Raw genomic sequence first — 15,062 nt, 5'->3', positions numbered from 1 at the left:
ATCATGGTAGTCTTGTGGACACTGGTCATCATGGGAGACTTGTGGACACCAGTCATCATTGTAGTCTACTGGACACTAGTCATCTCTGGAGTTTTGTGGACACCGGTCATCATGGGAGTCTTGTAGACACCAGTCATCATGGGAGTCTTGGGGTCACCAGTCATCAGGGGAGTCTTGGGGTCACCAGTCATCAGGGGAGTCTTGGGGACACTGGTCATCATGGGAGTCTTGGGGACACCAGTTATCAGGGGAGTCTTGGGGTCACTGCTCAGTCATGGGAGTCTTCTGGACACCGGTCATCATGGGAGACTTGTGGACACTGGTCATCATGGGTGTCTTGTGGACACTGGCCATCATGGGTGTTTTGTGGACACCAGTCATCGTGTGAGTCTTGTGGACACCAGTCATAATGTGAGTCTTGTGGACACCAGTCATAATGTGAGTCTTGGGGACACCAGTCATCATGGGAGTCTTGGGGACACTGGTCATCATGGGAGCCTTGAGGACACCAGGCATCAGGGAAGCCTTGTGGACACTGGTCATCATGGGAGTCTTGGGGACACCGGTCATCATGGGTGTCTTGGGGACACCAGTCATCATGGAAGTCTTGTGGACACCAGTCATCATTGGAGTCTTGGGGACACCGGTCATCATGGGTGTCTTGTGGACACCAGTCATCATGGAAGTCTTGAGGACACTGGTCATCATGGGAGTCTTGTGGAGACTGGTCATCATGGAAGCCTTGTGGACACTGGTCATCTCTTGAGTCTTGTGGACACCGGTCATCATGGAGTCTTGTGGACACTAGTCACCATGGGTGTCTTGTGGACACCAGTCATCATTGGAGCCTTGGGGACACCAGTGATCTCTCGAGTTTTGTGGACACTGGTCATCATGGGAGTCTATGGGACACCAGTCATCGTGGGAGTCTTGGGGACACTGGTCATCATGGGCGTCTTGTGGACACCGTTCATCATGAGAGTCTATGGGACACCAGTCATCTTGGAAGTATTGGGGACGATGGTCATCATGGGAGTCTTGTGGACACCGTTCATCATGGTAGTCTCGTGGACACTGGTCGTCATGGGAGTCTCGTGGACACTGGTCACCATGGGAGTCTTGTGGACACTGGTCATCGCTGGAGCCTTGTGGACACTGGTCATCATAGAAGCCTTGTGGACACCAGTCATCATGGAAGTCTTGTAGACACTGGTCATCGCTGGAGTCTTGTGGACACCAGTCATCATGGAAGTCTTGGGGACACCAGTCATCATGGAAGCCTTGTGGACACTGGTCATCATGGAAGCCTTGTGGACACTGGTCATCATGGGTGTCTTGCGGACACTGGTCATCATGGGAGTCTTGTGGACACCGGTCATCATTGGCGTCTTGGGGTCACCGGTCATCATGGGTGTCTTGTGGACACTGGCCATCATGGGAGTCTAGGGGACACCGGTCATCATGGGAGTCTTGTGGAGACTGGTCATTATGGAAGCCTTGTGGACACTGGTCATCTCTTGAGTCTTGTGGACACCGGTCATCATGGAGTCTTGTGGACACTGGTCATCATAGAAGCCTTGTGGACACCAGTCATCATGGAAGTCTTGTAGACACTGGTCATCGCTGGAGTCTTGTGGACACCAGTCATCATGGAAGTCTTGAGGACACCAGTCATCATGGAAGCCTTGAGGACACCAGGCATCAGGGAAGCCTTGTGGACACTGGTCATCATGGGAGTCTTGGGGACACCGGTCATCATGGGTGTCTTGGGGACACCAGTCATCATGGAAGTCTTGTGGACACCAGTCATCATTGGAGTCTTGGGGACACCGGTCATCATGGGTGTCTTGTGGACACCAGTCATCACGGAAGTCTTGAGGACACTGGTCATCATTGGAGTCTTGGGGCCACCGGTCATCATGGGTGTCTTGTGGACACTGGCCATCATGGGAGTCTAGGGGACACCGGTCATCATGGGGGTCTTGTGGACACCGGTCATCATGGAAGTCTTGTGGACCCCGTTCATCATGGGTGTCTTGTGGACACCAGTCATCATGGAAGTCTTGCGGACACGGGTCATCACTGGAGTCTTGAGGACACGGGTCATCATGGGAGTCTTCGGGACACGGGTCATCATGGGAGTCTTGCGGACACTGGTCATCACTGGAGTCTTGAGGACACGGGTTATCATGGGAGTCTTGAGGACACTGGTCATCATGGGAGTCTTGAGGACACGGGTCATCACTGGAGTCTTGAGGACACGGGTCATCATGGGAGTCTTTGGGACACCAGTCATCATGGGAGTCTTGCGGACACTGGTCATCATGGGAGTCTTGTGGACACTGGTCATCATGGGTGTCTTGTGGACACTGGTTATCATGGGAGTCTTGTGGACACTGGTCATCATGGGACTCTTGTGGACACTGGTCATCATGGGTGTCTTGTGGACACTGGTCATCATGGGTGTCTTGTGGACACTGGTCATCATGGGTGTCTTGTGGACACTGGTCATCATGGGAGTCTTGTGGACACCAGTCTCTCCACGCTGACATCTCCACGCTTCCACGCTGACATATCCACGCTGACATCTCCACGCTGACCTTCGAAATTCCGGACTGATTGGGACCGCTTCAAAGAAAGTCAAAACTAACCTCGTCTGGTGACGTGTCATTTTTTAGATGAGTATCGATTCACCGTGCACCTACATGGAATTGTAAAAAAGGGTCACTGGACAGAAATAACGGCACAACACCCCGATGTTTGTCCCGGCCATGTTTTGTTTTTGCCCACTAACCTTCCGCGTTAACTTGCATCAGCACAACGCCCATCGAGGTGGAACACAATGCCTGAAGAGAACACACCATCGTTGTGGACACTGGTCATCATAGAAGCCTTGTGGACACCAGTCATCATGGAAGTCTTGTAGACACTGGTCATCGCTGGAGTCTTGTGGACACCAGTCATCATGGAAGTCTTGGGGACACCAGTCATCATGGAAGCCTTGTGGACACTGGTCATCATGGAAGCCTTGTGGACACTGGTCATCATGGGTGTCTTGCGGACACTGGTCATCATGGGAGTCTTGTGGACACCGGTCATCATTGGCGTCTTGGGGTCACCGGTCATCATGGGTGTCTTGTGGACACTGGCCATCATGGGAGTCTAGGGGACACCGGTCATCATGGGAGTCTTGTGGAGACTGGTCATTATGGAAGCCTTGTGGACACTGGTCATCTCTTGAGTCTTGTGGACACCGGTCATCATGGAGTCTTGTGGACACTGGTCATCATAGAAGCCTTGTGGACACCAGTCATCATGGAAGTCTTGTAGACACTGGTCATCGCTGGAGTCTTGTGGACACCAGTCATCATGGAAGTCTTGAGGACACCAGTCATCATGGAAGCCTTGAGGACACCAGGCATCAGGGAAGCCTTGTGGACACTGGTCATCATGGGAGTCTTGGGGACACCGGTCATCATGGGTGTCTTGGGGACACCAGTCATCATGGAAGTCTTGTGGACACCAGTCATCATTGGAGTCTTGGGGACACCGGTCATCATGGGTGTCTTGTGGACACCAGTCATCACGGAAGTCTTGAGGACACTGGTCATCATGGGAGTCTTGGGGCCACCGGTCATCATGGGTGTCTTGTGGACACTGGCCATCATGGGAGTCTAGGGGACACCGGTCATCATGGGGGTCTTGTGGACACCGGTCATCATGGAAGTCTTGTGGACCCCGTTCATCATGGGTGTCTTGTGGACACCAGTCATCATGGAAGTCTTGCGGACACGGGTCATCACTGGAGTCTTGAGGACACGGGTCATCATGGGAGTCTTCGGGACACGGGTCATCATGGGAGTCTTGCGGACACTGGTCATCACTGGAGTCTTGAGGACACGGGTTATCATGGGAGTCTTGAGGACACTGGTCATCATGGGAGTCTTGAGGACACGGGTCATCACTGGAGTCTTGAGGACACGGGTCATCATGGGAGTCTTTGGGACACCAGTCATCATGGGAGTCTTGCGGACACTGGTCATCATGGGAGTCTTGTGGACACTGGTCATCATGGGTGTCTTGTGGACACTGGTCATCATGGGAGTCTTGTGGACACTGGTCATCATGGGAGTCTTGTGGACACTGGTCATCATGGGTGTCTTGTGGACACTGGTCATCATGGGTGTCTTGTGGACACTGGTCATCATGGGTGTCTTGTGGACACTGGTCATCATGGGAGTCTTGTGGACACCAGTCTCTCCACGCTGACATCTCCACGCTTCCACGCTGACATATCCACGCTGACATCTCCACGCTGACCTTCGAAATTCCGGACTGATTGGGACCGCTTCAAAGAAAGTCAAAACTAACCTCGTCTGGTGACGTGTCATTTTTTAGATGAGTATCGATTCACCGTGCACCTACATGGAATTGTAAAAAAGGGTCACTGGACAGAAATAACGGCACAACACCCCGATGTTTGTCCCGGCCATGTTTTGTTTTTGCCCACTAACCTTCCGCGTTAACTTGCATCAGCACAACGCCCATCGAGGTGGAACACAATGCCTGAAGAGAACACACCATCGTTGATGTACAAGACTGGTGGAAGGGTTTGAGGCTGGAGATGTGTCGACAGGTGATTGTGGATATAAAAACCCAGTCAACAACAACAGCAAGTCAGGAGTTCCACAGAAATCCCATGCAAGTCTAGGCGAGATCTTTGGCGTGAATATGTAACTGGTGACGTTACAATCGATTTTCTTGTGTTCATGGAATGGTGAGAGAGGTCTGTATATTTAGCTCAGGTCAAGGTCACCACAGGGTTGTTTTCCGACGTCGTTTTGTTGAATGTGTCATTCGCGCAGACAAACGGCAGTTTTCCTTGTCACCTGACCTGTTCACAAGTACATCCTCGAAGAACCACATTTGAAATCCCAGGCAGAATTCAGCATCCGCGTCTGCAGGATCCTACTAATAGAAGTGTCAGTACAGGTATTAGTACAGGTGTCGATACAGGTGTTAATACAGGTGTTACTAAAGGTGTGAGAACAGGTGTCAGTACAGGTTTCGGTACTAGTGTCGATGCAGGTGTCAGTGCAGATGTTAGTACAGGTGGGGCGGTGGGGTAGGCTAGTGGTTAAAGCGTTGGCTCGTCACGCCGAAGACCCGGGTTCGACTCCCCACATGGGTACAATGTGTGAAGCCCATTTCTGGTGTCCCAAGCCGTGATGTTGCTGGAATATTGCTAAAAGCGGCGTAAAACCAAACTCAGTCAGTCAGTATTAATACAGGTGTCGGTACAGGTGTAGTACAGGTGTCAATACAGGTGTTAGTAAAGGTGTCGGAACAGGTGTCAGTACAGGTTTCGGTACAAGTGTCGATGCTGGTGTCAGTACAGATGTAAGAACAGGTGTTAATACACGTGTCGGTACAGGTGTTAGTACAGGTGTCGATAGAGGTGTCAATGCAGGTGTTAGTAAAGGTGTCGCAACAGATGTTAGTAAAGGTGTCGATACATGTGTTCGTACAGGGGTTAGTACAGGTGTCGGTACAAGTGTCGGTACAGGGTATCGATACAGGTGTTAGTATAGGTGTCGATACATGTGTTAGTACAGGTATCAGTCAGTAGTCGGTACAGGTGCCAGTACAGGTGTCCCCTACAGGTGTCGACACGGGGGTTAGCACAGGTGTTGATACAGGTGTTAGTACATGTGGCGATACAGGCGTCACTTTTACAGATGTCACAATTTCTGCCAAATTCGTCACAACACTACCAAACCTCTATAAGCGTCAGCCAAGATGTTTACTTAAAAGTATTATAGCTGAAAGTAAATTTCCTAGTACTTGCTCATGCATAATAGTTGGAAAACGCCTATATTCTGCATCCTTTCATGGAAACTGATGGAAAACGCCTATATTCTGCATCCTTTCATGGAAACTGATGGAAAACGCCTATATTCTGCATCCTTTCATGGAAACTGATGGAAAACGCCTATATTCTGCATCCTTTCATGGAAACTGATGGAAAACGCCTATATTCTGCATCCTTTCATGGAAACTGATGAAAAACGCCTATATTCTGCATCCTTTCATGGAAACTGATGGAAAACGCCTATATTCTGCATTCTTTCATGGAAACTGAGAAGCTGGTATCGGTGCATCATAAATGACTTGTTCTGGATCAATGTATAGAGTCATGACAATTGGCCAGGTAACACGTTCAACATACAAGTATTCAAACTTTAAACAGTGGGTTTGTATCTGGACGACGTCGGTATCCCGGGACAGTACGACCTGGCAGACGAAGCCCATGACAACTTGTCAGCTTATGGAGACACAACGACAGCTTAAATCAGAGAGCTCAGCCAACTCACTACTCGCCTCTGATTGCAGCTGGTGTCTCTACGAGTCTCTATCATTTCAAAGCATTACGAGCAGTAATTGTCAGTCTAATAGCTCTGTCGATGCGTGGAGCAACGTTCAATGTAAACTAAGTGGACGAGCGTCATGAATCGTATCGTGTCGATGCGTGGAGCAACGTTCAATGTAAACTAAGTGGACGAGCGTCATGAATCGTATCGTGTCGATGCGTGGAGCAACGTTCAATGTAAACTAAGTGGACGAGCGTCATGAATCGTATCGTGTCGATGCGTGGAGCAACGTTCAATGTAAACTAAGTGAACGAGCGTCATGAATCGTATCGTGTCGCTGTGTGGAGCAACGTTCAATGTAAACTAAGTGGACGAGCGTCATGAATCGTATCGTGTCGCTGTGTGGAGCAACGTTCAATGTAAACTAAGGGAACGAGCGTCATGAATCGTATCGTGTCGATGCGTGGAGCAACGTTCAATGTAAACTAAGTGGACGAGCGTCATGAATCGTATCGTGTCGATGCGTGGAGCAACGTTCAATGTAAACTAGGTGGACGAGCGTCATGAATCGTATCGCTGCAGTAACAACGGCCCAGAATTTCAAGGACATTTTTTAAGGTCAAACATCATTGTGAATTGAAAAGTGAACTTAAATGCTAACTTTCCATTTCCAGAACAAGGGATGCTATTGTCCTAGTCTAGCACTGATACTACCATCTTACAATAACGGCTTTGTACGTATCACGAAAAAACAGTTATCACCATACATGTCAAGCCGTCCATCTCCTGTGTTCGAATCATCTTATCCAAAAATGTAAAGTGAGTGAGTGAGTGAGTGAGTGAGTCCAGATTTTACGTTGCATCGGCATCACTTCAGCAATAGAGCCCCGAGACTATTTACACACAGGTTTCTATGTACACATAGCAACACTACAACACTACAACACTACAACATTACAACATTACAACACTACAACATTACAACACTACAACACTACAACATTACAACACTACAACACTACAACACTACAACATTACAACACTACAACATTACAACACTACAACACTACAACATTACAACACTACAACACTACAACACTACAACACTACAATATTACAACATTACAACACTACAACACTACAACATTACAACATTACAACACTACAACATTTCAACATTACAACATTACAACACTACAACATTACACCATTACATCACTACAACACTACAACATTACATTTACAAACCAGATTACCGGCTGCCAATTTAGAGTATGGCCGGTGGGGTAGCCTAGTGGTTAAAGGGTTCGCTCGTTAAACCGAAGACCCGGGTTCGATTCCCCGCATGGGTACAGTTTGTTAAGCCCATTTCTGGCGTGCCCCGCCGCGATATTGCTGGAATATTGCTGAAGGCCACGTAAAACCATGCTCACTCACTCACTCACTTTAGTTTACAGATCAACTTCCTTCAATTAATTATCATATGACAGCCCACATGGGTAAACATATCCGCCAGTTTTACTGTTTGATAATGTGAGTCCCTTGTATGGCAATATCAACACAATGGGTCTTTCGCTACAAGGGATACCCTTAGGTTCGTCATATACTCATCAGTAAACCGACTTTGGCTGTTACCGCATCATGCGTTATGTGACACCCCAAGTAGGTATAACCCATCGTTGGTTTCAATTAATGAAATTTATTTCTACCTGGCTGTCCAAGCTTTTAAGGTATGATCCAGAGAATAAGGTGAAATCTCTGAACGGGAGCTGCTACACAGGTACAACCAAAGCATCGCTTTGCCAATAAGTGTCATAGAGTACCCGGAGCTGCTACACAGATACAACCAAAGCATCGCTTTGCCAATAAGTGTCATAGAGTACCCGGAGCTGCTACACAGATACAACCAAAGCATCGCTTTGCCAATAGGTGTCACAGAGTACAGGGAGCTGCTACACAGATACAACCAAAGCATCGCTTTGCCAATTAGTGTCATAGAGTACCCGGAGCTGCTACACAGATACAACCAAAGCATCGCTTTGCCAATAGGTGTCACAGAGTACAGGGAGCTGCTCCACAGATACAACCAAAGCATCGCTTTGCCAATTAGTGTCATAGAGTACCGGGAGCTGCCACACAGGTACAACCAAAGCATCGCTTTGCCAATACGTGTCATAGAGTACAGGGAGCTGTCACACAGATACAACCAAAGCATCGCTTTGCCAATAGGTGTCACAGAGTACAGGGAGCTGTCACACAGATACAACCAAAGCATCGCTTTGCCAATACGTGTCATAGAGTACAGGGAGCTGCCACACAGATACAACCAAAGCATCGCTTTGCCAATAAGTGTCACAGAGTACAGGGAGCTGTCACACAGATACAACCAAAGCATCGCTTTGCCAATAAGTGTCACAGAGTACAGGGAGCTGTCACACAGGTACAACCAAAGCATCGCTTTGCCAATAGGTGTCTGAGTACAGGGGCTGCCACACAGATACAACCAAAGCATCGCTTTGCCAATACGTGTCATAGAGTACAGGGGCTGTCACACAGATACAACCAAAGCATCGCTTTGCCAATACGTGTCATAGAGTACAGGGAGCTGCCACACAGATACAACCAAAGCATCGCTTTGCCAATAGGTGTCACAGAGTACAGTGAGCTGTCACACAGATACAACCAAAGCATCGCTTTGCCAATAAGTGTCACAGAGTACAGGGGCTGTCACACAGATACAACCAAAGCATCGCTTTGCCAATTAGTGTCTGAGTACAGGGGCTGCCACACAGATACAACAAAGCATCGCTTTGCCAATAAGTGTCACAGAGTACAGGAGCTGTCACACAGATACAACCAAAGCATCGCTTTGCCAATAAGTGTCACAGACTACGGGGAGCTGCCACACACAGATACAACCAAAGCATCGCTTTGCCAATTAGTGTCATAGAGTACAGCGGGAGCTGCTCACAGATACAACCAAAGCATCGCTTTGCCAATAAGTGTCTGAGTACGGGAGCTGCTACACACAGATACAACCAAAGCATCGCTTTGCCAATAAGTGTCACAGAGTACAGGGAGCTGCTACACAGGTACAACCAAAGCATCGCTTTGCCAATAAGTGTCACAGAGTACAGGGAGCTGCTACACAGGTACAACCAAAGCATCGCTTTGCCAATAAGTGTCACAGAGTACAGGGAGCTGCTACACAGGTACAACAAAGCATCGCTTTGCCAATAAGTCACTGAGTACGGGAGCTGCTCCACAGATACAACCAAAGCATCGCTTTGCCAATAAGTGTCTGGAGTACAGGGGGCTGCTACACAGGTACAACCAAAGCATCCTTTGCCAATAAGTGTCACAGAGTACAGGGAGCTGCTACACAGGTACAACCAAAGCATCGCTTTGCCAATAGGTGTCACAGAGTACAGGGAGCTGTCACACAGATACAACCAAAGCATCGCTTTGCCAATACGTGTCATAGAGTACAGGAGCTGCCACACAGGTACAACCAAAGCATCGCTTTGCCAATAAGTGTCACAGAGTACAGGGAGCTGCCACACAGATACAACCAAAGCATCGCTTTGCCAATACGTGTCACAGAGTACAGGGAGCTGTCACACAGATACAACCAAAGCATCGCTTTGCCAATAAGTGTCACAGAGTACAGGGAGCTGTCACACAGATACAAACCAAAGCATCGCTTTGCCAATAAGTGTCACAGAGTACCGGGAGCTGTCACACAGATACAACCAAAGCATCGCTTTGCCAATAAGTGTCACAGAGTACAGGGAGCTGTCACACAGATACAACCAAAGCATCGCTTTGCCAATTAGTGTCATAGAGTACAGGGAGCTGCCACACAGATACAACCAAAGCATCGCTTTGCCAATAAGTGTCACAGAGTACCGGGAGCTGTCACACAGATACAACCAAAGCATCGCTTTGCCAATAAGTGTCACAGAGTACAGGGGCTGTCACACAGATACAACCAAAGCATCGCTTTGCAATGCCAGTAAGTCTGGAGAGTACAGGGGCTGTCACACAGATACAACCAAAGCATCGCTTTGCCAATAGTGTCATAGAGTACAGGGGCTGTCACACAGATACAACCAAAGCATCGCTTTGCCAATAGAGTGTCTGGAGAGTACAGGGGAGCTGTCACACAGATACAACCAAAGCATCGCTTTGCCAATACGTGTCTGAGTACAGGGGCTGCCACACAGATACAACCAAAGCATCGCTTTGCCAATACGTGTCATAGAGTACAGGGGCTGCTCCACAGATACAACCAAAGCATCGCTTTGCCAATAAGTGTCAGAGTACCGGGAGCTGCCACACAGATACAACCAAAGCATCGCTTTGCCAATAAGTGTCACAGAGTACAGGGAGCTGTCACACAGATACAACCAAAGCATCGCTTTGCCAATAAGTGTCACAGAGTACCGGGAGCTGTCACACAGATACAACCAAAGCATCGCTTTGCCAATAAGTGTCACAGAGTACCGGGAGCTGTCACACAGATACAACCAAAGCATCGCTTTGCCAATAAGTGTCACAGAGTACAGGGAGCTGTCACACAGATACAACCAAAGCATCGCTTTGCCAATTAGTGTCATAGAGTACAGGGAGCTGCCACACAGATACAACCAAAGCATCGCTTTGCCAATAAGTGTCACAGAGTACCGGGAGCTGTCACACAGATACAACCAAAGCATCGCTTTGCCAATACGTGTCACAGAGTACAGGGAGCTGTCACACAGATACAACCAAAGCATCGCTTTGCCAATACGTGTCACAGAGTACAGGGAGCTGCCACACAGATACAACCAAAGCATCGCTTTGCCAATACGTGTCATAGAGTACAGGGAGCTGCCACACAGATACAACCAAAGCATCGCTTTGCCAATAGGTGTCACAGAGTACCGGGAGCTGCCACACAGATACAACCAAAGCATCGCTTTGCCAATAAGTGTCACAGAGTACAGGGAGCTGCCACACAGATACAACCAAAGCATCGCTTTGCCAATAGGTGTCACAGAGTACCGGGAACTGTCACACAGATACAACCAAAGCATCGCTTTGCCAATACGTGTCATAGAGTACAGGGAGCTGCCACACAGATACAACCAAAGCATCGCTTTGCCAATAAGTGTCACAGAGTACAGGGAGCTGCCACACAGATACAACCAAAGCATCGCTTTGCCAATACGTGTCATAGAGTACAGGGGCTGCCACACAGATACAACCAAAGCATCGCTTTGCCATATAGGTGTCATAGAGTACAGGGGAGCTGCCACACAGATACAACCAAAGCATCGCTTTGCCAATACGTGTCATAGAGGTACAGGGGCTGCCACACAGATACAACCAAAGCATCGCTTTGCCAATACGTGTCATAGAGTACAGGAGCTGCCACACAGATACAACCAAAGCATCCTTTGCCAATACGTGTCATAGAGTACAGGGAGCTGCCACACAGATACAACCAAAGCATCGCTTTGCCAATAGGTGTCACAGAGTACAGGGAGCTGCTCCACAGATACAACCAAAGCATCGCTTTGCCAATAAGTGTCACAGAGTACAGGGAGCTGCCACACAGATACAACCAAAGCATCGCTTTGCCAATAAGTGTCACAGAGTACAGGGAGCTGCCACACAGATACAACCAAAGCATCGCTTTGCCAATAAGTGTCATAGAGTACCCGGAGCTGCTACACAGATACAACCAAAGCATCGCTTTGCCAATAAGTGTCACAGAGTACAGGGAGCTGCCACACAGATACAACCAAAGCATCGCTTTGCCAATAAGTGTCACAGAGTACAGGGAGCTGCCACACAGATACATCCAAAGCATCGCTTTGCCAATAAGTGGCACAGAGTACAGGGAGCTGTCACACAGATACAACCAAAGCATCGCTTTGCCAATAAGTGTCACAGAGTACAGGGAGCTGTCACACAGATACAACCAAAGCATCGCTTTGCCAATACGTGTCACAGAGTACAGTGAGCTGTCACACAGGTACAACCAAAGCATCGCTTTGCCAATAGGTGTCTGAGTACAGGGGCTGCCACACAGATACAACCAAAGCATCGCTTTGCCAATACGGTGTCACAGAGTACAGTGAGCTGTCACACAGGTACAACCAAAGCATCGCTTTGCCAATAGGTGTCACAGAGTACAGGGAGCTGTCACACAGATACAACCAAAGCATCGCTTTGCCAATAAGTGTCACAGAGTACCGGGAGCTGTCACACAGATACAACCAAAGCATCGCTTTGCCAATAGGTGTCACAGAGTACCGGGAGCTGCCACACAGATACAACCAAAGCATCGCTTTGCCAATAAGTGTCACAGAGTACAGGGAGCTGTCACACAGATACAACCAAAGCATCGCTTTGCCAATAAGTGTCACAGAGTACAGGGAGCTGTCACACAGATACAACCAAAGCATCGCTTTGTCAATAAGTGTCACAGAGTACAGGGAGCTGCCACACAGATACAACCAAAGCATCGCTTTGCCAATAAGTGTCACAGAGTACAGGGAGCTGTCACACAGATACAACCAAAGCATCGCTTTGCCAATAGGTGTCAAAGAGTATACGTTTCACAATGTATGCATGCATTAAACCACACGAGCTATCATATTACACATATCGTCTAAGATAGGGGTGCGATGGTCTCTGAATATATAATGTAAAAATCTACATCAGACCCTAGTTAGGTATACAACGTTTTGAGACATCTACACTTAATGACATATGTCTGGTGTACACAAAGCCTTTATCATATATCTACGGAATGCAGGAAAACCTTTAACAGGGTTCGATTCCCCACATGGGTACAATGTGTGAAGCCCATTTCTGGTGTTCCCCGCCGTGCTATCGTTGGAATATTGCTAAAAACGGCGTAAAACTATATTCACTCACTGACTCACTCACACCTTTACCACACAGCGGGGATGAAGGGCACCTGCAGCGAACCAGGATAGCTATTCTCGAAACGTTCGTAACCCTACGAACTTCGTAAGCCCATTCTTAACACATTGGCTACGATCAAAGTTAACAATTCTTAAAGCTACGAACGTTTCGAGAATAAGGGCCCAGCTCGTACTGGAGGATTTTACGACGAATCTCTCTCAGTGTCACACACGCCAACATTAGACTTGCAAAAGTGATGCCTGTTAGGTGTCATCATCCAAATCAGACCTGAAATCCATACTGAATTCCATATAAAACAACAAGGACATTTAACTGTTTACTTTTAAAATGAACTCCTTTAACAAGCAATACAAATAGATCCAGAGCATACATACAGCGAAGGAGAACATTCTGGAAGATTCCAGGTAACACTTGACTCTTCGGACATTCTGGAAGATTCCAGGTAATACTTAACTCTTCGGACATTCTGGAAGATTCCAGGTAATACTTGGCTCTTCGGACATTCTGGAAGATTCCAGGTAATACTTGACTCTTCGGACATTCTGGTAGATTCCAGGTAATACTGAACTCTTCGGACTTTCTGGAAGATTCCAGGTAATACTTGGCTCTTCGGACATTCTGGAAGATTCCAGGTAATACTTGGCTCTTCGGACATTCTGGAAGATTCCAGGTAATACTTAACTCTTCGGACTTTCTGGAAGATTCCAGGTAATACTTGGCTCTTCGGACATTCTGGAAGATTCCAGGTAATACTTGACTCTTCGGACATTCTGGAAGATTCCAGGTAATACTTGACTCTTCGGACATTCTGGAAGATTCCGGGTAATATTTGGCTCATCGGACATTCTGGTAGATTCCAGGTAATACTTGACTCTTCGGACATTCTGGAAGATTCCAGGTAATACTTGACTCTTCGGACATTCTGGAAGATTCCAGGTAATACTTGACTCTTCGGACATTCTGGAAGATTCCAGGTAATACTTGGCTCTTCGGACATTCTGGAAGATTCCAGGTAATACTTGACTCTTCGGACATTCTGGAAGATTCTGGGTAATCCTTGGCTCTTCGGACATTCTGGAAGATTCCAGGTAATACTTGACTCTTCGGACATTCTGGAAGATTCCGGGTAATATTTGGCTCATCGGACATTCTGGTAGATTCCAGGTAATACTTGGCTCTTCGGACATTCTGGAAGATTCCAGGTAATACTTGACTCTTCGGACATTCTGGAAGATTCCAGGTAATACTTGACTCTTCGGACATTCTTGAAGATTCCAGGTAATACTTGACTCTTCGGACATTCTGGAAGATTCCAGGTAATCCTTGGCTCTTCGGACATTCTGGAAGATTCCAGGTAATCCTTGACTCTTCGGACATTCTGGAAGATTCCGGGTAATCCTTGGCTCTTCGGACATTTTGGAAGATTCCAGGTAATACTTGGCTCTTCGGACATTCTGGAAGATCCCAGGTAATCCTTGACTCTTCGGACATTCTGGAAGATTCCAGGTAATACTTAACTCTTCGGACTTTCTGGAAGATTCCGGGTAATACTTGGCTCTTCGGACATTCTGGAAGATTCCAGGTAATACTTGACTCTTCGGACATTCTGGAAGATTCCAGGTAATACTTGACTCTTCGGACATTCTGGAAGATTCCAGGTAATACTTGACTCTTCGGACATTCTGGAAGATTCCGGGTAATATTTGGCTCATCGGACATTCTGGTAAGTTCCAGGTAATACTTGGCTCT

General features: G+C 47.7%; 1 protein-coding gene across 1 annotated transcript; it reads right to left on the bottom strand.

The window, feature by feature from the left end:
• Positions 1–261: 261 nt before the first annotated feature.
• LOC124267044 (integumentary mucin A.1-like) lies at positions 262–786 on the bottom strand. The gene has a single exon (XM_046701874.1). The coding sequence runs from the start codon at positions 784–786 to the stop codon at positions 262–264; it is 525 nt and encodes a 174-aa protein (XP_046557830.1).
• Between the last annotated feature and the right edge of the window lie 14,276 nt (positions 787–15,062).

This window comes from Haliotis rubra, unplaced genomic scaffold (genome assembly GCF_003918875.1).
Source record: "Haliotis rubra isolate DU_JTF1 unplaced genomic scaffold, ASM391887v1 Scf1297, whole genome shotgun sequence".
In the NCBI taxonomy this organism is placed as follows: domain Eukaryota; kingdom Metazoa; phylum Mollusca; class Gastropoda; order Lepetellida; family Haliotidae; genus Haliotis; species Haliotis rubra.
The sequence above is the reverse complement of the archived record's forward strand: the minus strand, read 5'-3'. Positions and strand labels throughout refer to the sequence as shown.